This window comes from Epinephelus fuscoguttatus, linkage group LG22 (assembly GCF_011397635.1).
Source record: "Epinephelus fuscoguttatus linkage group LG22, E.fuscoguttatus.final_Chr_v1".
NCBI lineage: Eukaryota > Metazoa > Chordata > Actinopteri > Perciformes > Serranidae > Epinephelus > Epinephelus fuscoguttatus.
Genome location: NC_064773.1, coordinates 22,183,110 through 22,207,994, shown reverse-complemented (window position 1 = coordinate 22,207,994; position 24,885 = coordinate 22,183,110). Strand labels below are relative to the sequence as shown.

At 39.9% G+C, this 24,885-nt stretch overlaps 1 protein-coding gene across 3 annotated transcripts in view; it reads right to left on the bottom strand.

The window, feature by feature from the left end:
- Positions 1-9,979: 9,979 nt before the first annotated feature.
- Positions 9,980-24,885, bottom strand: part of LOC125882634 (copine-8) — a 123,536-nt gene continuing 108,630 nt past the window's right edge. Inside the window, exons 18-20 of one of the 3 annotated variants that reach the window (XM_049566438.1) lie at positions 23,138-23,195; positions 22,938-23,011; positions 9,980-17,778 (exon numbers count right to left, since the gene is read on the bottom strand). In XM_049566438.1, the coding sequence (XP_049422395.1) occupies positions 17,590-17,778; positions 22,938-23,011; positions 23,138-23,195 (321 nt within the window). In that variant the 3' untranslated portion in view covers positions 9,980-17,589. Of the gene's footprint in view, positions 17,779-22,937; positions 23,012-23,137; positions 23,196-23,536; positions 24,086-24,885 lie in introns of those variants that run through there. The other 2 variants (XM_049566439.1, XM_049566440.1) reach the window with 2 other exon arrangements.

Genomic DNA, 24,885 nt, shown 5'->3' with positions numbered 1-24,885 from the left:
AACACCTCCGACACTCTCGACCCTGTCACTGTACATCCGTCTACTTCCTACACACACGTCAACACACATACATGTATTCACATTCACATGGTAGAAACTCACACTCTTAGATCATGTGTGAGTGGAGAGACCACAAACACAACAGAAACTCAGCAGACTCCCCGCTGACCCACTGGCTTCTCTTTCTCACACACACACACGAAAAACGAGGCTCCTCGCACCCAGTGCATCTGCCTCCTGTCTCGCTGCATAATGCATTGTTAGCCCAAGTGGAAACACACTGTCACACACGCACGCACAGAAACGCTTAGCTGTGATGCATAATATATCAAGCCAGGTTAGGGAGAACAAGTGGCCTCATATGTAGTGCTAATTGAGACAAAGGCAAGGTTCCCGTGTGTGTGTGTGTGTGTGTGTGTGTGTGTGTGTGTGTGTGTGTGGTGTCTACCGATTAAACACAGCAAGCACAATAAAAAACATTCATCAACCGAGTGGCCAAGTTGCTTCTTCGTCTCACTTAGCCCTGCTGGTGCTGGTGTTAGTGGACTGTAATGAAGAAGCACGGTGAGCGTTGCAGCTCTTCACCTGCGTGTTTAATTTCATTGGTTTTAAATGAGCATAAATGACACAGAGCAAAAGCATTTTTCACATTACAGAACTACTACATCACTATCTCTCAGAGAGATCTCGTTGTCTATCACAACTTAATAAGCCTTTAATCTTGAGATATCAAACTTTGTTTCCTCGTGATTACAACTTCATTATCTCATTCTGCAATTAGAATTCCAATTATATAAATACATCTTGACGGTTAATTGTTTTCTTGAGATCATGATTTAATTAGCCTGCAGTTTGTGTCCTGATCATATCTTCAACAAAGATACAGAGCAGAGAGAAGAGATGGAGAAGTAGAGGACACCATATGCTACCATGACATGTCAAAATGACTTTATTCTATGACTGTCACAACAGTAGAGGGCATTTTGAAATAATTTGATAGTATTTTTTAAGTTATCTATGGGAATATGAATCAATCAAACGGCAGGGCAATGACCACACTAATGTCTACCTTACACTAGAAGAGATACTTTGAAAAGACTTTTAAAAGACTGAAGTCTGACACCCTCTGACATCTAAAGACAGTGTGAGTTTTTAGTTTTTGCAAAGACTGCAGGATCCTGCAGGGTCACTATCTGCAAGACTACAACTACTACTTCCTTTGGAGATTATTTCCAATCCTGCTCCCGGTGGATAATATTTCGCCAAACTCCCTTAAGAAAAAAACCTATTAACAATTCCTTAGATGTCCACAAAACAACTCTGGAAACACAAGATAAAAGCCGTCATATGTCAACAGTATTCTTGTCAATATAATCCATAAAGATAAACTGTATTTCTGTACAAACTTTTAATTTTGGATTTTGTCTCCTCAACTTGCTGCCAGCCTCCGTTTGGTCCACTGAATGAGAGAAAAACTGTTTAAAAAATTAATATTTCTCACTGAAATAAGTGCTGGTTGACGGATCAGATACACCAGTTACTCCACTCTCAGTTACTACACACCACCAGTGTACTCCAAGAGTACCAAGACTTTTTTAAGTGGCTATGTCCATGGGGTGCTGTTTTCTAAAGTGGCTCACACTGAAATTAACAGCAACATTTTGCCACATTTAGCTTCAACACCATAAACTCAAAGTACACGTTAAGACACTTTTCCCCAAACATGGTTTCTGTCATTTCAAGTAGTTCTTATCATGCTGATGTATGCTCAAGTGTTCATTTTCACCGGTTAGTTTGGTCTTAATTTGTTATTTGATGTTATAAACACAGTCTGACCACACAGGCTTTTATTTTGGTACTTCTGCTGACCGGCAGTGTTCATTTGCATATTAGCTAAATATTTAGTTACAGCACATTTAGATTTAGACTTAACATTTAGGTTTAACATTTAATATTTAGAGTTAGATTTAACATTTAATATTTAGATTTAGATTTAACATTTAGATTTAACATTTAACATTTAGATTTAGATTTAACATTTAACATTTAGATTTAGATTTAACATTTAGATTTAACATTTAACATTTAGATTTAGATTTAACATTTAATATTTAGATTTAGATTTAACATTTAGATTTAACATTTAACATTTAGATTTAGATTTAACATTTAACATTTAGATTTAGATTTAACATTTAGATTTAACATTTAACATTTAATATTTAGATTTAACTGTGACATTATATTTAACATATTTCTAATATTGCTGTAAATGTGGTAAAAAAAAAAAAAAGTGACTTTAAAAAATTCACACCACTTTTTTCAAAGTGAACTTGTTTGACTAACAAAGATTTTGTTGTTAGCCGCGGGCCATTTAAAACTGGTCTGAGAGCCTTAACGGGCCCCTGGGCTGGACTTTGGACATGCAGAATCCAAGGTTTTAAAATTATTGAGGAATTAAAGTCAGCATTTCAGTTCAGTTCAGTTTTATTTCTAAAGCCCAATATCACAAAATCCCAGTTTGCCTCAGAGAGCATACAACATCCCTCTGTCCTTTGGACCCTCACAGCAAACACGGAAAAACTCCCCCAAAAAATCCTTAACAAGGGGGAAAAATGGTAGAAACCTCAGGAAGCGCAACTGAGGAGGGATCCCTCTTCCAGGACGGACAGACGTGCAATAGATGCCATGTGTACAGAGAGACAGAGAGATGCACGGCAAACAGTAATGACAATAGCTACAACATCAATCATTTTAATGTCTGCTGCACTGTGTTTAACCACTCTTGCAGGTAAGTAGAATATTATAAAATAAAGTTTAACAATAAGTGCCACCTCTTCTTTCAACAAAAATAGAATCTCATTTAGACATCACATATGCTGTTAGATAAACCTACCACACAGATTGTCTTTAGAATACATGAACCTGAACACACCATCTCTTAGCACCTTTAAAAAACAATTACAGCACATAAGGAACATGTTCTATTTAAATAAGAACAGTGGGAGTTCAGTGGGCGATGTGGCCAAAACATGTGTTTTGTTTTATTAACGGCACACAGTAATTATGCAACCTGCCCACATTCATATCACCGCTTCCTGCGTGCTGTCTGTAAAACTTCCATGGCGTCGTGAGGGCTGCGTGTGAGGGAATTTGGTGATTTGGAGGCATCCTGATGAGACATTCAGGCTGAGGAAATGCAACTCTGCACTTGCACCGACCACCTGAGTCGTTTTCTTTCTTTTAATTTCTGGGGAATATTCAAATGAGAGCCAACTTTAGCTCTGTCGCTGTGGCAGGTTGCTAAGCTACAGACTGTGTCAGGAAGTGACAAGCGAACATAATTACAACCCTGGTTGACAGACACCGACCACAGTGTTCATTAGACTTACTCAAGCGTTAAGACATCGAATCTTTGGAGGGGACAAAAACCTCTCACGACCTTTAAGCGTCGACTAATTAGCACATAATCATTTGGTGAATAAGTATTTAAACAATTAAAGAATTCTGTCTTGTTTCCTTATAGGCTGGATGCTGTTATCTGAGCATGTATGTCAGGTTGTTATTCCTCCTGCATTTGGAGCATCGTATCCTCCAGGTGTAGCTTGCTGTTGGTGGCCTTGATGTTTTTCTCTGGTGCTGTTAATGAGCAGTGTTCCTCCTCTGTGCTGTGTGTGTGTGTGTGTGTGTGTGTGTGTGTGTGTGTGTGTGTGTGTGTGTGTGTGTGTGTGATTTTGTGCTTGCAGTATGTTGTGTTTTGTACCCAGTGTGACGGCACGCTCTCTCTCCCTCTGCTGGCGCTGCATTAGATGTTGATTGACAGTGATATTAGCACCTTTCCACTCACTCTGCCTCTCCTCACCCCTCAATCAATCCATCCATCTCCTCCGTTGGCCTCAAGAGACGCTGGGGAAATAAAGCTATTTAAAGCAGCAAGAGGCACTCACAAAGCTCTCCTGTTAGTGCAGTTAAAAGAAGGACTCAAATCAACTTTGCATTGGTCTTGATCTGACTCTCCGCTGTATTTCAAATCTTGCAATTACAGATTTAGTAGCAGAGAACAATAGCATAAGGTGCTGCTGCCTTTAGTATAATCAGCCAGGGTCAGTCATGTGCTTAGGATTTGAGTGGGACACAAGGGACACAATCCACTTAATGAGAACATGTGCATTTTTTAGGGCAACAATACTACCTGGTTGTGGTTAGGTAAAGATGGCGGGTGTCGCTAAAAAAAATCCAGCTCTAAGTGGCACAAGTGCAGCCAAAAAGGCAGCTGTGTGTCTCAAAACAACACATTCTCGCTCTGACCTAGTCACAGAGACGTTTGGTGATGGACCTTCAACATCCAAATATGACGTGCAAGGTACCCTGGGTGTGTTGGTTGTTGACGTGCCGTGACGCCCTGTCAAAGTATGTTTATTACATGCATTGTCTTATTTCAAAATACACTTCCTTTTTCACAGGGAATTTACCGTTTGCATACAGTCTCTTTCAAAATAAAAGCACTACGTCAGTACAGCAATGCAAATTGACTTTTTTTCTTTTAACAACTAACACGTGGTTGGGTTTAGGAAAATGTAATTATGGGGCGCGAACACCAACCCTTCCCATCCATCCTCTTAACTTTTGTTCTTGTCCCACTGCGTTTCCCCCTGGCACCGCTCTGCACCGTTTAATGATTTATATCAAGATTCGGGAACTAAGACCACGCCTCAGACAGACTCATTTCTGTACCACGAGTACTTTAGCACACCTCATCCGTTTCCTCATCCTTTGACTCTGTTTCCACATCCCTCCTTCCCCGACCCCCTCTTTTCTACTTCTCTCTTTGTCTGAATACAGGAACTGGGGGGCTCCGTACACCAGGAGTCTGCGAGAGACAGTTCCCCGACTCAGAGTCTCAACCCTGCCTGGTTCCATCCGGTCTTACAGCCACCAGCTGACTCCGCCAAACCAATCCATCCATCCACACCTAAACCCTGCATCCTCTCCACCACTTCCTCCCATCCTATACATCCGTCATCCATCTCCCTCCATCCCACATCCCTCTACTCTCGTTCCTCACCCTACATCCCACATCCCTTACCCACATCCCCCTTCCTTCATCCTGCATCCCTTTACCCTCACCCCACCATCCCCAAAACCCTGACCCCTGCATACCTGCATCCCTCTTCCAAACCGTTACTTCATCATCCAAGCTCTCCTTATTCCATCATAACCAATAAACTGTTTATATGCAATCTCTGTTGGTGTGGTCTTTGTTAGTGAAACTATAACAGCGACTGGTCACGTATCATGCCGATGCTAAAGGGCAGCTTCTTCCGTCAGTGTCTGATGCCGCAAGTCACTGCCCAAGCGCCATGTGCGCAACCAATGTTGTTGTTTGTTTGTCTTGAATGCTGCTCTCCTAGGTCAAAGTCCAGTGTTTGTTTGACCAATCCACCTACAACCCCCCTTCTGCCAACCATTTCACCTTGAAACTAGGCCAATCTAATAGTGATGCAGAGGGGTTTATGTTAGAGTTGATGGAAAGCATGGCGCATCTCACACAAACGCTAAACAGTGTCCCCGGAGTCATTATAGTAGCCACAAGAACGAGACACAGCTGGAGCAGGAGGACACAGGGGAACACTAGGGTGGAAAAAACAAGACTAATACAGAACAGGTGTGAAGGGAAGACTCTGGGAACAGGGAAGGACTAACGAGACAGGTGTGACATGACACATGAGGAGAGAATCTACAAAATAAAATGGGAAGGAGATTAAACATGAATGAATAACATGAAACAAGGAACAAAGTCAGTAGAATAACAGAATATGAACACTGTTTGCATTTCCATGTCTAAGTCTGCCTCAAGAAAGGACAAAAAGATTTACCTAAACCCAACAAAAAGAGAGAAAAGAAGCTACACTACAGACCAAAATGAAAACACGGAGGTTTTAATATGATGCATCCAAGCAAACCAGAGACTGAGCGACTGCCGCTAACTTAAGTACAGCAGCGTGCAGTCAGACCAGGTGAGTTGAATTCCCTTGAAGACCTGATCCTCCATGCTGCTGCTGCAAAGAAAGCCTGTCTTTAGTCTAGACTGGATATTAAAAACGTCTCTGTGCTTCAGAAAAATCATACACCAGTATGCTTTGTCACACAGGTTGAGGACATTATTAATATTTGGTATGTTTTAATAGTTTTTCATGTGCAGAACAGACATATATTATTTTCTCCAGCAGACAGTAAAGTAATGTCAAGGCTGCTGCAAAGATGGAAATAATGAATATTGCATTTGGTGGAACATTTGATGCTGAGTGCCATTTTATATGACAACTAAAATAAATTCCCTTGAACAGAATATGCACACACCATTACCACACACACATACACCCTCCAAACATCCTCGACACAGCCCTCTCCTCTGCCCGACATGACAAACCTCACATAATTCATCCCCATCTGATATCCTTCTATTTTATTTAGACGTACAAACTTCATTTTAGCTCTAATTTTGCTTCACTTCAGGCCGCCGATCCTCAATTTCAGGCTAAATTTCTATGGGGGCCAAATGTGAAGCCGACTGAGTGGATTTGTTTTGCAAATATATGTAAATGCGGATCTGTGATAAGGCAAAGTCATCAGCCAATTTTGTCCGCTCTCTAAATTTATGAGTGTGTTTATGAGGTGAAAAAAAAATGGACAGGCCAACACCTGACATCTATGTAACACACACGAGAGGGATGATGGTGATTGATTGGGGCCTATTTGGACGGCGTATTTCATTACGTCTGTCAGCATGAGCCACCTTTAGTATCTACACAAGTTTGACATACGAACTGAGGATGTCTTACTTTATTTTACACAAGACAAGCCATCCATTCTGAAATGTCAATGACACATTCAAGTCCATGCTAGCAATCTGGATAATTCCATTCCTTATTTTCCCACTGAATTTCATTGCATTTCGTTTCATGTCATTTTACTTAATTTTATTTTATCTTATTTTAAAGTTAAAGCAGTTATTTTATTGTTTTTATTTTATTTTATTTTAAAGTTAAAGCAGTTATGGTATTGTTATATATTTTATTTTATTTTATTTTATTTCATTTCATTTCATATTAATTTATTTTATTCTAAAGTTAAAACAGTTATTTTATTGTTTTTTTTAAATTTATTATACTTTAAAGTTAACACAGTTATTTTATTGTTATATATTTTATTTTATTTTATGTAATTTTACTGAATTTTATTTCATCTTATTTTAAAGTTAAAGCAGTTATTTTATTGTTTTTGATTTTATTTTATTTTAAAGTTAAAGCAGTTATTTTATTGTTATATATTTTATTTTGTTTCATTTCATTTAATGTCATTTTACTTAATTTTATTTAATCTTATTTTAAAGTTAAAGCAGTTATTTTATTATTTTATTTTATTTTATAGTTAAAGCAGTTATTTTGTTTATCTATTTTTTTTTTAAGTTAAAGCAGTTATTTTATTGTTTTTGATTTTATTTTATTTTAAAGTTAAAGCAGTTGTTTTATTGTTATATATTTTATTTTGTTTCATTTCATTTCATTTAATGTCATTTTACTTAATTTTATTTAATCTTATTTTAAAGTTAAAGCAGTTATTGTATTGTTATATATTTTATTTTATTTTATTTTATTTTATTTCATTTAATGCCATTTAACTTAATTTTCTTTTCTTTTATTTTAAAGTTAAAGCAGTTATTTTATTGTTTGTTTTTGTTTGTTTTATTTTATGTCTTAAACTGTGCTCTGCACCAATATGTAGTGTATTTAATAAGTAATTATTAGGCTAAAACTTTGTTTTCAAAGTAACATGTCTTTGTCTGATTTGCTACTTTCTTTGTTGACATCCCCCGTGTTGCTTCTCAAAGAGATAATTGGCATCCATATGTTGTTGACTCTCTTCCTCCACACAACATGTTGTTTACCTAAATAACAGACCTGAGGGTGAGAGCTCATTAACGTACAGTATGTGACAGATCATCATGTGTTTTTTTTACCAAGCCTGTCGCAATTAACTTTGAAGGAAGGATGTTAATTGTGACTCTCAGACATATGGCAGGTGAAGTTCCCACGTAAACAGCAGCTCATATGGACACATATGAACAGTGATTACAGAGTGACAGTGAATGTTGTCATTATATGGTGAACTTAAAATGTTTTATAATGCAAAACGCATCAAAATAGCAACAGAAATACATCAAGTCCCTGTTGGCCTTTATTGATGTGCCCACCAACCCACAAAACAACTGGTTCTCAATGGTCTTAAGTAAAAGCGTCACCTTGACCTGCCTGGCAACACGAGTCGTTTTAACTCCAATAATTGGTGTTACTGTAACTAGTGCTCAAGATGTTAGTATTGTTAACTGAGAAATTAAACACTGAAAATAAAGTATTACAAAAGACCCTGTGTGTCTTCTTGCACCACTTTACGCAGGCTGCACATGTCTGTCCACTGGGTTGTGACCAGTTTAACCAAATTCCTTCTCAGTTTCTTTTATCTGAATACTTTTTAGAGGTACTGCAGAGGGGGAATGTTCTAGTAATTCACAAGAAAAATGCAAAAATATATCAGATTGTGTGTAGCAAAAAGTATTTTTTTGCTTTCTGCTCCTGACAATGCAGTTAGCTTTCTTTGGATGACGAGCACGATTGTTTGATTTACAGAATAAATTGACTTGTTGTAGCGTGGTCTCATGAACCTACATACCATAAAACTTAAGTTAATAGCCTGGGCTATTATTTGCTTAAATCACTGAAATCAACAGACCCATATTTGGGATGAGGTGGGATTGCCTGCACACTGTTCAAAACATGGACATGGCTGAGCCGGTGGCTTGCAGCTGACAATGCTAAACACACAGGTATATATACACAGAAAACTAATCACAGGAACGAGAAACAGCTGGAGCAGGAAGACACGGGCAAAAGGAGGGAAATGGGGATTGGCCATCAACAAGGGTGTGGAGGGGAACACTAGGGTGGAGCAAACAAGACTGATACAGAACAGGTGTGAAGGGAATACTGTGGGAACAGGGAAGGGCTAATGAGACAGGTGTGACAGAAAACAGGCAGGAAAACACACCAAGACAGGAAGTAAAACCAGACACGACACATGAGGAGAGAATCTACAAAATAAAACAGGATCAGATTAAACATGAATGAATAACATGAAACAAGGAAGCTAAGCTAAGCTAAGCTAAGCTAAGCTAAGCTAAGCTAAGATAATCAGTTCCCAGCTCCAATAACACACAGACATGAGAGTGGTATGACTCCTCGGCAGGAAGGCAAATAAGTACATTTCCTCAAACGTCAGACCTTTAAGCTCTGAATAAGCTTTGACCTTTATTAACCTCTCTCACAGTTATACATTCACTGCTGCAGCAACACTGTAACCCCTCCGTCACTCTGAGTGGCACGACCAAGACTGAGAATCTCCTAAAATGCTGACAAAAACAAGCTGGATCGTGCCTTATGAAAATTAGGGATCTCAGCACCTGTCAGAGAACTCGCTGAGTTATTGAGCGCTGATGAAGAACCCTATCAACTCCTCCTGGCACATAAACACACACATTCTGATGTCTCTCTGTGACGGGGCATTGACAGTCTGACTAATTGCCTCTTTAAACATCTGCCAATTACTCTCATAAATAAATATTTTTCAATTTTACATGTGAGGAAAGAGCTGCCACTTCAGCAGGCGGATGACAGGTTCAGATTCACACCAGGGCTGGGTGGTAAAACACAGAGTGTTATATGTTTCTCATGTTTTGCTGCAGCGCCTCGCTGGAGGCTAGCGCTCCTGTGTCTGTGTGCTTTGTGTGTTTTTGGTGTGGGATGATTTTCATGTACTATAATTATCCTACCAGAGGAAACAAACCACATATTAGTCCTAATAAGCTTTGAAAAGAGAGAGGAGGGAACAGACGAACACCGGAGGGAAAAACTTTCTGCAACTTTTGAGTTTAATATGAATATTTATTTAAAAATCCATAGTTCGATACAGAAATAGTCATCTATTATATGTATTATCAGACAATCAGTAGTTCAGCCATGCTTTCTCTGATTAATCACGGTTTCAAAAAAGTACAAGATAATTCTTTTCTCCATAATTGAACTTGTGCAAAGAAAAATCCACTAGAAAGCAATAGAAACACTGACACAAAATAGATAACCATTAATTCCTTGAAACAATTCTTTTTCTTTTTTTTTTTTCTGAAGAAGGCATCGCACAATTCCAAGAAAATCAGTGAAAGATTTAAGGCCATTTTGTACAGTTAATTTTTCATATAGATTTTTATATTTCAAAACACGCAGTTTTCAACAAAAGGAACTGGTGCATCCTTTGTAAAACTGTACATGCAAACATAGTGCACGTTGTTAAGAAGATATGACGAGCATACAATATATTATTTGGATAGCTTTAGTAAACAAAGATCTTATGTGTGTTAACACCTCACATGGTCTATTAAAACACTCTTATAAAGGCGCCACACACTCATGCACTCACACACACACACACGCAAAGTATACTTATATCAAACGCATGCACGCACACAGACACACACATACACACACATTTCGCACACTTTTAGGGGCTTGGCAAATTTGTGAGCTGCTGCACCATGATGGAAAAAGGATATAAAGTTATATTAATAATATTTGTCCACCTAAAGCAGACTGACACAGAATAACTGGCGCCAATGACTGCATGGTGATAATGTGTATGTGTTTGTGTGTCAATGTATGGAAGCAAAGAAAGGCCAAAGAAATATTAGCAATATATGAATAAACTTCTGAAAGTGAAGAAATGCTTAAAACTAAATATCAGTGACTTCATAGCATTTTAAGTTGTAACCTATCTGAATAGACATGGCTTGACTTCAGCGCATGTCTTCATATTAATTTAATTTTTTAAATTTAAATTTAAACTAAATTTTTTCCCCAAATTCACAGATTCAGATTTAAAATAAATATATGTCAATAAATTGGTGTAACTAAAAGGATCCATCATTGATTTGGGGCACAAACACTGGTCTTCTGGATGAAGGTCCTGTGCCTGTTTGACCCTTCCACCACCCAACCTATAGAGACTTCCATCTTTTTACATTACACGCACTTTGTTGCTTTTCATGCCACGCACCTCACTTCCTCCTCTGCTCCTATTGTAAGTCCTAAGGCCACTAGAGGGCGCCATCTTACAATAAACATAAGCTGCTTGCGCTGCTGATCTTTATTCGATTAGAGCGGCCTGTGAATAAAACTTGAGTAGTGCCACTTGGGAATTCAAACCATATAAATTCAAATATCATAGTAAATATTTCAAAGCTATAAATGGAGGGGTATTTCAATTACATATCAAATTTTAACATTAACACATATTTATGTTAAATATTCTAAAATGCATTTCATAGCTCACATGATTTAAGTCGCAACAGCAATTTTTTGCTTCCATACCGAGTCCTTTCCTGGTCAATAATAAGCCTTGTCAATAAATTTGGGAGCATAAAGTAAGAGATGCTTTTTCCTATGCTGAAAGGATTTTCTGAAGAACATGTGACTTGAAACAGGAGGTAGTAAACCATTCAAATGGCACGACAGAGGTATCCTCTATGCTGTTTGTATGGTGCTGACACCAAGTAACAACAGCGCTCTAGTTTGAGTCTGTCCAGCCAATTATCGAGCTAAAAAATGTCAAAAAACATAAAGTAGCTTGGAGCACTGTGGCTGTAATGCACTGATTCTGGTGCGTTATTACGTTTTAACCTTTAAAGTAAGAAGAAGAAATTAGATTCTGTCTCTTACAAATGAAAAGGTGGCTTCATAATCAATAAAACGTACCTTCACTCGGGGTTCTGCAGCTAGAGCTTTACTTGGTCTGGTATAACCGACAGATACTGCTGCATAACTGACAACTGAGTCAGTCAGACTGTTCTGTACCTGTACTGTGCTGCACTTCATTTTAACATTAAAAGTAATGGCAATTATTTAACAACTACTTGCTGGAGCAATTAAAATAAAACTCAAGTTGTAATGAACAATAGTTTTCCTTTCACAATATCCTGTATTCGTCACTTGTGAATACAGCGACTGCCACAAAAGGCTCGCTTTGATCTGCATTCATGCTAAACTGTCACCAAGCCCTACCATCAAACGCTCAACTGACTACACTGTCTGCGAGCAGGTAGTCCCACCCTCGAACAAATCCCTTCTCCGACCCCCGCAGTGCTGGATTTCTGTGGAGGATGTGAGTTTTACAGTATATCTGCTGAACCAGTAATGAGCTCTGCAGTCCTAATGATGTGGGTAGCTCCGCTTTGATCGCAGTGGGTGGCTGTAGGAGTGCGACTGCAGCCGCTAACAAACACACACACACACACACACACACACACACACACACACACACACACACACAGTTAGTCCACTCTGCTACAGTGCCTATACAGGAGGGTGTTATGAGATGAACTCGTGAATATCAAGCAACTAGAAAAGGCAGCAATGTTAGATATTACCAAACAAATCATATAGAAAAAGTCTGTTACAAATAGTCATGTTCTGTCACTCTACTGTGAGTGTGTATAAGACATCTGGGTTGCACTTTTTCCAGTGTCAGTCACTTTGCACAGTCTGGTGTCTTTTTTAACACGTATGAGCAAGCAAACTTTTCACTGCTTAAAATACTCAGAGTGTAAAAAAGTGCAGCAAATTTACTCTGTAATCTAACTATATTATATGAAATCTGGGGTCCAACACGCTCTCATACCCAACCTGTCAAACACAGACACTTGGTCATTGGTCGCCCTTTAGCGGCAGTATAGGACACACGGGGGTGGGGGGGGCGGCTGCAATTTTTGACGCTCCGAGCAACTATCATAACATAAAGAGCGAGTGGGAGAGGAGGTCAATGGGTCAAACAAACTCTGGACTTTCACCCATGAGCTCGCTGTTTGTGTCCAGTGTGATACCAAGGGAGCTTTCAGACTTAGAGTTCGCTTGCTTTGGTCCGAATCAGGGACTACTTTCTTTACAAAGCCTAGAGTTGGTTCATGTTGTCATGGCAACATTTACAAGTGAACCAGATAAAATGCCTGCTCAAGAAAGCTGCTCTTGATTGATTAGAATTTCCATGTGGTAAAAATCCAGGAAGTAAACAAAACGTTGAAGAAGAGTACACTTGCAAGATAAATGTGACACTTTCTAATGTCACAATGGAGGGACAGCTACACAGGTTGATTTTAGCGCTGCTCTTCGTGGACTATATTGCTGTCATTGTTCATTTTAGTCAAACCATACAGTCTGAAAACGAGGCGCGGCTCCAACTAGAAAACAATGTTTTGATGCATTGGATGTGCTGAATGTGCATATTAAGGCAGTACAGGAGGAGGTGCACATTAATAATCCTCCAGAACTGTAACATGCTCATGTTTAACCCAAACAAGATCGAAGATCGAGGTCGGAACATGTGTCGTCACCAAGAGTTTGTTTTAAGGTCTCGGTCCGATTGTTGTGTTCACACCTGTCCAAACGAACTGCACTCAGGGGGCAAACGAATTTGAGTTATATTGAACTGAACTAAACAGGGCAGGTGTGAAAGCACCCACAAAATAGCATGCTAGTATGTGTAGCATACTAGGCTTTTGATGTAGGTCATGTGACATTACATTACGCTAGTAACAAATGTTATTTTAAGCCAAATCATGTTTTTTTCTAAACCTAACCACGGGCATTGTTGCCTTAACCTAAGGAAACAAACTTTAATTATTTTTTAACCTACGTATAATTGTTAATTTTGAAAAGAGTCTGTCGCATTTAACAAGTGGAAACTGCATTTCCTGTGAAAACTAGAGTTTATATTGATAAAACAATGCATGTAATGACCATAAATTTGTACGCCATTCCTGAGCGTCCAATATTGTCGATGGAGGGGAACCAGAGCATCGTAGTTTGACATGTTGACCAAGGGTCGGTATTTGACGAGTTGGGCATGACAATGTGTTGTGAAAACAACCAAAGTTTCGTAGTTTGTTAAGACCTTTCTGCAGCCAATAGCAGAAACTCAGCACTTATATCTTATAGCAAAGACATATTTCTTTTGATACAATTATTGATAATACATAATATTTTCATTGAAAAGTCTCATTTTGTAAGACATCAGAGTGAGTTAGCGGATGATGTGGTGGTCATGAGCTTTATATTACTTCATACAAAATCATGATAATGATAATGTCTGTGCCATTATTTTAAGACTACTTCAGGGTGTTCATACAATAAAATTACTAAGCTTTAACATCACGGCAACGCTTAAATATCCTTTCACATTGTTGGTGCTGCGACGTACTTCACTCACAGTCCAATAAATGTTAAAATGTTCCTGCATTCCCACTTTTTGTAAGACTTTTCAAACATTTCATAGAATGTTGTTTTAAAAGACAAATCTCATTCACATTAAAACATGTTAACTTATCACTGAAACACTCGTTCATAACAACATTGAACAATCCTTCCACATTCAAACAGAACTCATTCTTCATTTAGAAACTATGTTAAATTGGAAACTTGTCGGACATCCTCAGTAACTGACAGGATTCACACAAATCATCCTTTTACACATGATTGGCACATAAAAATACGCATCATAAAAACAAACATATAAAAAGCTATATCAAAGCTAATGGTGCAATAAAAAGTACACACCCAAATAAAAAAAAAAATCAAATGGAACAAAAAGCCAACAAAGGGAAAGTGTGTTTTTTCTCTGCATTTTTGACCACTGGGCTCTTTATGCTCAAACAGTATTTAGTTTGAGAGCAGCTGCTGTCGTTTTAAACATGAGGCGGGGATGTGGTGTTGGACAACACGATGAGACGGAACCCCTGGGCATGTGGGCATCATATTGCCAAGGCAGTTTGGAGGAGATCAGAGACAGAGAGAGAGAGACAGAGTAGCCAAGCTTCCACTCAGATGTAAAAAAGAAAGCAACGCGAGAATATGAAATGCTGGAGACAGAAACTGCACCATTTGAATCTTCATCATCGTGGCTAAAGCAAACAAATTTGAAATGTAAAAAAGTAAAACATTTGTTGTTAAATGTTTGCTAACGTTGGCCATACTGTACGGTTTCTTTGACACAAAGCACAAGACTAAAGCCAGGTTTAAACTCCTGTGTTGAATCTACAGGCTGCAGCAGCGCCTGTGAACTGAAAAATCATTTCCATTAGTGGGAGCGAAGCTTTACTTAAATTTATTTCAGAGATAAGAAACAACTTGTTTCTTGTTGCGTGTGATTCATCCTGAGTTCATGTGAGCAGAGGAAAATTCTGCTAGTCAAAAGGCTAATTTCTGCAATACAATCTCATTGGATTATGCTAATAATGTTAGCATGTTCATATGTGGGAAAAACATGTCTAGAATAAGACTATTATTTTGTCGTTGAAACTTGTGAGTTATAAAGGAGCCTAATTTTGTAATGTTACCTTTGTTAAATGTTGCTGTTGTCCTCTGCTTAATATGAGTAAAGGAAAAGTCCGCTAGCTGCTTGGCTAATTCATGCAATGTAAAATGTCATAGGCTTGTGCTAATATCGTTAGCATGTTGTATTTATGTGGGAAACATGTCTCGGAAAAGACAAGTGTTCGGTATGTGAACCTTGTGAATTAAAATAGAGCCGAATTTCATACTTTTGTTAAATGTTGTTGCTATTGAGTCATGTGTTATGTGTGTTTTAGGTCCGTTAGTTGAATCAATCAAACTTTATGGCACTTCACAGACACTCAACGCAGTGTTCCAGAAACGCCACTGTGAACTAATATTTTGGAATGCAATTGCAAAGCAACACAGACATACCACTGCACAAATGCTCGCAATGGTGTAGACCACTTGTGTAGACGATGGTGTATTCTCTGTGTAGAGTCTGCATACAACTATAAGTCAGCCTTAAGAGTCTACAGCCATGCTAGTGGCTCTTTAAGGTTGGTAAAAATGACCTTAAAGCATCACTGTGTCTAAAGTCAGCATGCAAACACAATAACATGTTAACAGATACAATGTTTACCATGTTCATCTTAGTTTGTTAGCATGCTAAACACCGAGTACATCTGAGGATGGGAATGTCAGGATTTTTTTTTAGGTTTTCAGGTATTTTATCAAAGAACAAAGTACTGTGGAAATTTAAATTCTGACCTGATAATGGTGCTAGATGAAAAATCACATGAATATTTATGCTTAATTTTATGGAAATCTATCCAACCTCTGTTGAGGTTTTTCAGTGTTGACCAAAGTGGTGTGCTGACTGACACTTTCATCCCTAGAGCCACGCTGCAAGCACAATTAAAAAATACCAGTAATGTACATATCCTGGCTTTTTGAAGATGTTGGACCCCTTATACACGATAAAACATCTCTGGGAAGAAGCGTGGAACATTTTTACATTTTAAAATTCATTTCGGAATCTGCACCATTTATCAAGCTGATTATGTCTGGTGGACCAAGGACAATCCTTTGCTATTCTACATTCGGCAATAAAATCCGTCTGTCCTCTGATGAGCATAAAAATGATGCATTTTCTTTTCAGCTCGTCTATTATAACTCGCAAAAAGAAAATAAAAAGTTGGATGGAAACACAGCTGGTTTAAGTGACAGAGGCATAAAAGAAAGGAAAGAACATGAGAGATACAGATGAGAAGAAAAGGTACAACAGGGAGACAGATAGACTTCTCAGGCCTGAGAGCAGTGCAGACAGACAGACAGACAGACAGAGAGGGTGAAGTGACAAATGGATACAGGCAGACAGACACTCACCCCCCACAGACAGACAGATGGATGAGTAGATGGATAGAAGAGGTAGTGCAGGGCCACTATATGCATGCACTTGACTGAGGCTACACTCATGCAAAAGGTTATTACAAACACCAGAATACAGTACGGTACGGTACAGCACGGTACGGTACGGTACAGAGGGGCTACCAGGACCTGCACTGCTGCTACCTGACACACATGCCAGGAGAGAGAAAGAGAGACAGAGAGAGAGAGAGAGAGAGAGAGAGAGAGAGAAGGAGAGAGAATATTACAAGCTTCATATTGAAACTGTGTGTATATAAAAGTATCAACAGTAAAAATCCTTGTCAGCGTTTACTGTAAACAATGAGTGAGTTGTAGAGAGATAGAGAGAAAGAGACAGAGAAAGAAGAAGTGACATATGTCCAGTTATTTACAGAAAGAGTTCATCAAGTGATTCCTTTGTTTTGTCTGGGGACATTCTCTTTGTTTCGAAAGCTGTCCTTCATTTCCTCCTTCATTCCTTCTTTTCCTCCCAGATTAAATTCAGACTCTCTGCCTCTCTGCGTTACCCCAGCCCCCCCAAAAAATCCAGACAGTCACAGGAATGCTTGACAGTGGAAGTAAACAGACTCTCATTGGCTTTTCCTCGACACTCTCCCGGCCCGACATGCAGCCTCCTGAACACGTGATCCACGACGACAAGGCATGGAGAGCGGCCTTTAGGGAAATGGAAGTATTTCGCTCGTAAAGTTCAGCTGACCCCTGTCTCCGAAACCTGTCTCCGCCCGGCTTCTCATATCTGGGTTTGGATGGGTTGCGCTGGCGGCGTGTAGGGAGGCGGCGTTGGCGACGGCTTGATCCCGCGGGTTCTCATGTAGGACAAGAACTGGTCGGGGATCTCGGCCAAGACGTCTTTGGCAAGTCGGGCCATGCTCAGGATGTGGTTCCCCGTCCGGTCGATGTAGTCTCTGAATGGGACAAACTGAGAGGGACGAGAGAGAGAAGAAAGTTAGTGACAAGGTGAAGTTTATACTTGAGTAACCGCTGCCAAACTTTTAGCACAAATCTATGTATGTAGTCATCCCTTTTACAGGGTTGTTGTTTTAAAATGATTCAGATGAAGACAGGAGTGTTGTTAACTGACTCATGGAATAAACATTATCTTAAAGGTTCGATGTGAGAAGCTTGTTTTTGTCTTCCTTTGTCTGAAATCAAGGACACAAATTGCTTATTTCCAGTGGTAAACCTGCCACTGCCACAACTTTGCTTTAGATAACATTCAATAGATCAACAGTACATTTGAATGCAATGGGAGCTTTCTTGCACTTCCAATCCAGAGAGTGAGAGCGTCAGTGTAACCATAGAAACTTACTACAACTCTACTCCCAAAGTGCAGCAAGTGGCATCTCCTCTCCCTCTGCCTGCCCCACAAATACTAACTAGGGCCGCAACTTCTGATTATTTTCATTGTTTATTAATATGCTGATTATTTTCTTGATTAATCTATTAGTTGTTTGGTCTATAAAATGATGGAAAATAGTGTAAAAATTTTGATCAGTGTTTCCCTAAGCCCATGATAACATCTTCAAATGTTTTGTTTTGTCCAAAACAGCAAAGATATTCAGTTGAGTCGTGACTGTGATTACTCTGAGCAGCATGCATTAGAATGAATTACAAAACAATATATTTCAATCTATTTCTCTATTTTTTCCTGATGGTCTGAGTAAGTCAGTAAATTTGTCACCAGGGTCTGAAAAGTCACCAAGCTGGTAACACTGCACATATTCATTGTGCAAAAGTGGAACGCTCGACTGGCATAACAGCAGTAACTAAGGGGGGTGTGGCTTAGTGAATGGTCAGCTAAGAGGAGGAGGAGAGGTGCAGATGATGAGAGGAGAGACAGCTGGTTAATAGAGATGGAAAATGAGGGCAGTCACAGAGATGGAGATTGAAGAAGACAAAGCACAGAGATTAAAAAGAAGATTAAGAGTATGGGAGCAAAAACGACGGCAGAATGATGAAAAAAGAAGACAAAAAAACCCCCTGAAATTATACAATACAATTTATGCCCTTTGTTTCAAGTTGCTTTGTTCACTGTTTTAAGAAGCAGTCTCATGGCCTGTGAGATTATTGCTACAGAGAAGAGAGTCTCTCCTAATTAAGACACTGCAGATTGGCCCTATTTTCAGAAATGAAACTCTGGTGTCTGGCTGGCTGGTGAACAGGCAAAACTTTCCAGCACTTGGAGAGAAATCCCTGATTTGAAGAGCAGCAAATGTGGATACAAAGAATGTGCAAATTAGTGATGTCATGTTTTTACTGAGAACATTAGGTATTAAAGCTTCCTGACACCGTTTAGGGCCGCTGGTGTGTGAAATTGAACCACTTCATGCTTTAAAACACAGAGAGGAGACGGGCACAGAGCCAGCAGCTACATACCAAGATCTCGTTAGCTCTAGCAAATGTCTGGGATTAAATATTAGGCAGAAAATGTGCAGGTTCAAATAAGGGGATCAGGACTGCTAGTTTTCACAATAGCAGGTTGTGAATCGAACTGATATTAGTGGCCTTCTGCCTTATTTTTACACATACAGTACAGAGAAGGATAATAACTTTGGATGCACCTGTCTGAGTTTTTCTCCCCTGACTCCAGCTCCAATGCCAGTGTTGTCTTATTCTCAAATTTAAAATCTGTACACCACACTGTGTGGAACTCACTGGGATCATTTTTATGTAAGGTAACATGAGGTCAAGGACTGGTGTCTGCAGCCTGACGTGACTTAATAATTGTAACTGATTTCTTTTGCTTTTGACCTTGAGAAAAGAATGATCCACTACGTACATCCATAAAGGTATATTTTTAATATACAACAAGAAACTGTTAAATAAGGAGCTGCAGGGGACAGGCTGCACACACCACCAACTTCTTAACATAATGGACGTAGCTACCGTGACGTCTCCCATTGGTTTGTGGACTCTGATTTTAAAGCCTCAACTTCGGCACTTCTGCCGTCGCCATCTTGGTTTTTTGGAGCCAGGAGTGACTATATTTGGGAGAGAGGCAAGCTGGTGAAGGAGCAAGGGGTGGACCTGACCGAGAAGCCGAGGACAGTATCAGCAGGCAGTCACTCAAAGCAGCCTGCCCTTAATTATGCATTTGAGCCTTACTGAAATGTTAACAGGTGAGTTATAAAATAATTCACCCCTTGTACAGTTCTCACCAAGGGGGAAATAGGCTACAGAGACCAAAACTGTTTTTTTTTTTCCAGGCTGCAAACATGTTTATTCCTGCTTAACACAGGGGTCTATGGGGATTGACTCGCTTTTTGAGCAAGTTTCAAGTGGCCATTCAAAGAACTGCAGTTTTTGGCACTTCCATGTTGGCTTCATTTTTCAGCCCCAGAGGTTTCCACTTGGATGAAACCAACTCCTTTTACCTCATCATCGTTATCAGGTTCCCTATTAGCTCAAGATTTAAATGCGAAATATTGCCGAAGAGGCGCTTTTGCTTTTCGCTTTGACACCAAATACTGCTGTTGTCTTGTCTGTCAACTCTCCCTGTAGGTGAAGTCTGAGTCCAGCTACTCCTGCTGTGACTCTGCTGCTGCTCAGTTTATAATTGTAACCTCCGTTATCTGACAAAGTATTGATAAAAAAACAAAAACAAAAAACAAAAAAAACAACAACAAAAAAAACCCCCCAAATAGCTAAATGTCAGGCCAAATGCCGTCTAACAGACTACTGCAGCAAGCTTAATTCTGTGATAAGGCTTTGGCCTTGGTGGAGGTTGGCACCCAAGTGCTCTTCTAGTTTATAATATATATATTTTTTTTACAGATCTCAGCAACTGTGTGCAATATTATCATAAACAATAGAAATGAGGAAATGTTGTATGTTTATTTACAGTAATATATCCTGGTTTGGTTGACAACCTGGTTGAAGGCACTAAAGTCTCCTGGAGGTCAGCAGAGCTTCATCAAATAATGAGCTACTACCCATGCAGCCACTTCACCTCCACCTCCAAAAAGATGCTGTAGTGACATTTGTATCCAGACTAACTCATAAGTTTCTCACTGTTTTTGCTCAGGCACTCGTGGACTCATGATGACTTCTATAATCATCGGGCCTCCCTGCTGTGACTCATCATTTACATTTCAGTCTGCTGCCTCCTTCGCCATGCTAATCCACCTGCTGGGGTGAAATAAATGCTAGCACATTTCAGTCACGGGTCACAAATCACAGGTTATTTGCTGGTGCGTGGATGATACTGCTGAACTAAACGGGCAAAGATATGAGACTTTCATTTACTTAATGAGCTGATGTCACCTGCAATCACAAGATCATATGAGAGGCCAATTTGTGCTGGAAACTGACGCTGCGAAATGTGACCCTCACCATGTCACTCGGGGTTATTACCTTGCTGATAATGAGAGCCTTTAGGCAGAGCTGCTGCACAGTTCCAGTACTGAAACTTAGTTTTACACCATCTCCAGGTCTTTTCTGCAAAAAGTGGCAGCGTATCGGTGTGGAGTGTGTGTGTACTTCAGCTTGTTAAAAAGCCAACTAACGAGCATGCCTCCGTCGCCTACGTGGGCTGAGGGAGGGTGTGAGGGAGAAAGATATGCCAGCGGCAGTAGAAAGGTCATGGAGGAGAAAAATGTGTCTCCTCTGTGTCACAACAAACAAACTGATGTTTGCATTTCTTCCCGTTGCTTTGCTACCACAAAAATGAATGTGAAAAGTGATACTTGTCATCGTAAGCCGATCCCCTACAGCAAAACAAACAAGGATACAAATAAAAAACATCAACAAAGGGATAAATACCGATGACTGACAGGCTGAAGGAAGGACTACAAACTATAAACCATAGTTCAGAGTTTAAGCAGCTGATTCCAGCAAACTTTTAAATGCCATTGTTTTATTCTCTCTTTGGCTGTTTTCTAATTAGAAGGCGTCCACTTCATATTCCAAACTCTATGTGCTAACAAAAAACATAAAATGGTGAAGCTGTAGCAGCTTAGTTGAAAAGTCCATTCTGACTAACTGCAGACCCCACTCTGCCCTGTGTGCAGGAGTTCGAGCTCAGGGTCTCTGTTCATCCACTTCAATGAGAAAGAGACAAACACTCTCAGCAGATACTGAGGATCATGCCATTATCTGTGTGTGTGTGTGTGGTGTATTTCTGTGTCCATCTTGTCATCTGCGGTCAGCTGCACTGTAGGGTGGAGGTGACCAGATGTCTGTCTGCATGGATGGAGTTGAACAGCTTTAAAAGGTCTCAGGTTCTTTTAGTCACTCAGCTTTAAAACAGTGACAAGGCCTGCACACATATCCTTCTGCAAAGTTGTAATTTCGGGGGTTGTCTGTCTAACATTTTACAACATCCACTGAATACGTTTTGATACTACCCTAAAGCTCCAGAACTCCAGGGGCCCCAAAAGCTCCAGGCTAATTGTTCATCCACTACTGCTGATTTAATTGCCATTTTATCTGGGACTATGTGGCAATGAAAATGAAACATGGTAAGAGACAGGGTTGGGGCTATATGCATGGTTTCCTACACATGTGTTTATTCTGACGCACTTGCCGCCCTATGAAGATTTTTTTGGAGCTGCATTTCTCTTCCTCTCTGGTGGCAGAGGGTACTCTGTATGCAAATGGAGCAGCCGAGCCAAGCACAATGAAAGTGACACTAGTGACTATTTTAGATTAAACCAGCAGCGTTCCTATGGAAACCACGCACCTTGTGGTCCAGTGCTGGGTCTAACCAGCAAAAGAAAGTTTGCTTTCACTTGCTCTCGCATCTTGAGTGTGATGATAAAACAGTTTTTTACTACCAACTCAAAAACAGCTGCTGTGGAAAAAGTAAAACTCATGAAAAGTTCAGGGGGTCACAGCAGGCTGGAATCTGTGTAATGGCAGCAACAGAAAGCTGGGGTTAGCACTGGCTGAATAAAAGTTGCTATAGCCTCTACTGACCTCTATTGACCTTCAGCCATTTTCTACTTTCTTGCTTTGGCTTTGTTTTTCTTTCTTTTTTGAAGTGTGAAAGAAGGAGCGAGAGAGGGAATGACACGCAGCAATGGGCTACAGACTGGAACCCGTGGCCGCTGCAGCAAGGAGAAAGAAAGGAGTGTGTACCTGAACAATGTCCCTCTCAGCGTATCTTCCTCTGGATGAGATTCTGACTTCATCGCCATCCAACTCAACCATGGCTGAGCAGAAAACAAATAAAATACACACATTATTTCTCACTGTCGTCAAATTCTAAAAGGGCAACTTTGAATGGAAAAAGATGTTTCTTATATGTAAATATTATTCACAAGTTCTTGTTGGCTTACCATCAAATTCTGCAGGCCCCACCCCCACGATGATGATGGACATTGGCAGACAGGCGGCCTGCAGGAGAGGAGAGAAACAGTGAATATCTAATACATGTCAAAAAATGTATAAACATTCTTCTGTTGTCGCCCATGTGAGTCATTAATGGGATAAAGATGATATAGCCTTTGTTTTCATCAGCTTTAAACAAAGCGTTCACAGATCGTGCTCATGTCTTGCCAACATGTATACAGTATGTGTAAATGTGTGTGTTTTCTACAGCACCTCCTGCAGCGCTGCGTGGGTCGAGGCATCACAGTGAATAATCTTAGAGATGAGAGAGTCAACAACAAGGCCTGAGCTTGCTGACGGCTTACAAATGACATGTGTTATGTGGTATTTGAAAGAGAGGGACGGCGGTGTGTGTGTGTGTGTGTGTGTGTGTGTGTGTGTGTGTGTGTGTGTGTGTGTGTCTGTTCAGCCAATCTGACGGATGGGTGGACCTCAGGCAGCAGAGCAATAGATGATCTTATCAAAACATCTCGTTTATTTTTCTCTCCCCTCGGTAAAGGTCTTCTTCATGTCTCCACTGAACTTCGCTCTGTTTCTTTCCCCCGTCCCCTCATCTCTGCCACCTTCTTCCACCCTGCCGCCCCCTTCTCCTCTATCAGCCTCCTTTTCTCCTTAACATTTCGCTCTCAACCTCTCCTTCTCTGCCTTCAAAGACCTGAGATGGATCACTGCCTTCATACACAGAAAAATACAGCTGCTGTTCACTGTTCACTTTGTTCGCATTCTGCATGGCACTCTGGCTTCCCTCTGGAGCATGCTGTGACTTGACAGTGATGGAGAGGACGGATGGAGGGTGAATAACAGGCTGTCAGGAGTCAGGGTGGCACAGCAAACATAAAAAAAAAAAAAAATTACAGTAGTTACGGCTCCCCAGTCACATCATATTTCTGTTGACACTGCAAGGAAGGATGGAAATGCAGAGACGAGTAAAAATATGTCAATACCAAACATCTGCACGGCCCCTGGTGTTTATGTATACGCTATGATACATGCATCATTTACATTATCTGTTAGTAAGGCCAACAATATGTGCCTTTTCTCCGTGTCGTAATTCCATAGTTAATACGTCTATAAGCTGACAGTGAGCTGCCTAACAGCCTAATTAGGAATAACTGGCACAGCTGCTTTCCAGCTTTCATTCAAAGACAGATTTTTGCTCCCAGGAGCAAAACAAGTGATGATAACAAGGATTTATGAGACACATTTTTGCCCAGACTTAAGAAGTTCTCACCATGACAGTCTTAGTCATTTGCATACATTTTTCATGGCTTTATATTTAAAGGTCCAGAGTGTAGGATTTTGGGGGATGTATTGGCAGAAATGGTATTCAATATTCATGACTACTGGATGTTTCCTTTAGTGTATAATCACCTGAAAATAAGAATCACCATGTTTTTTTTTTTTACAGTAGCCCAGAACAGACAAACCAAACACTGGCTCTAGAAAGGACCATTCATATGTTTGCATTGACCACCATAGTTCTCCTAAACGCTTGGCGCACTGGTGAAGTTTCACCTCTGCGAGCTCACCACTAGAGGTCACTAAATTCTACACACTGGACCTTTAAAGTCAGGGTTAAGTAAAATCTGAGATTTACATCTAAACACATTATACATGTTAGAAAACACTTATTTTGAAAGGACTGGGAACTATATGGTACTGAAATGTGGCATTAGACCTGTATTTCACCATTTCT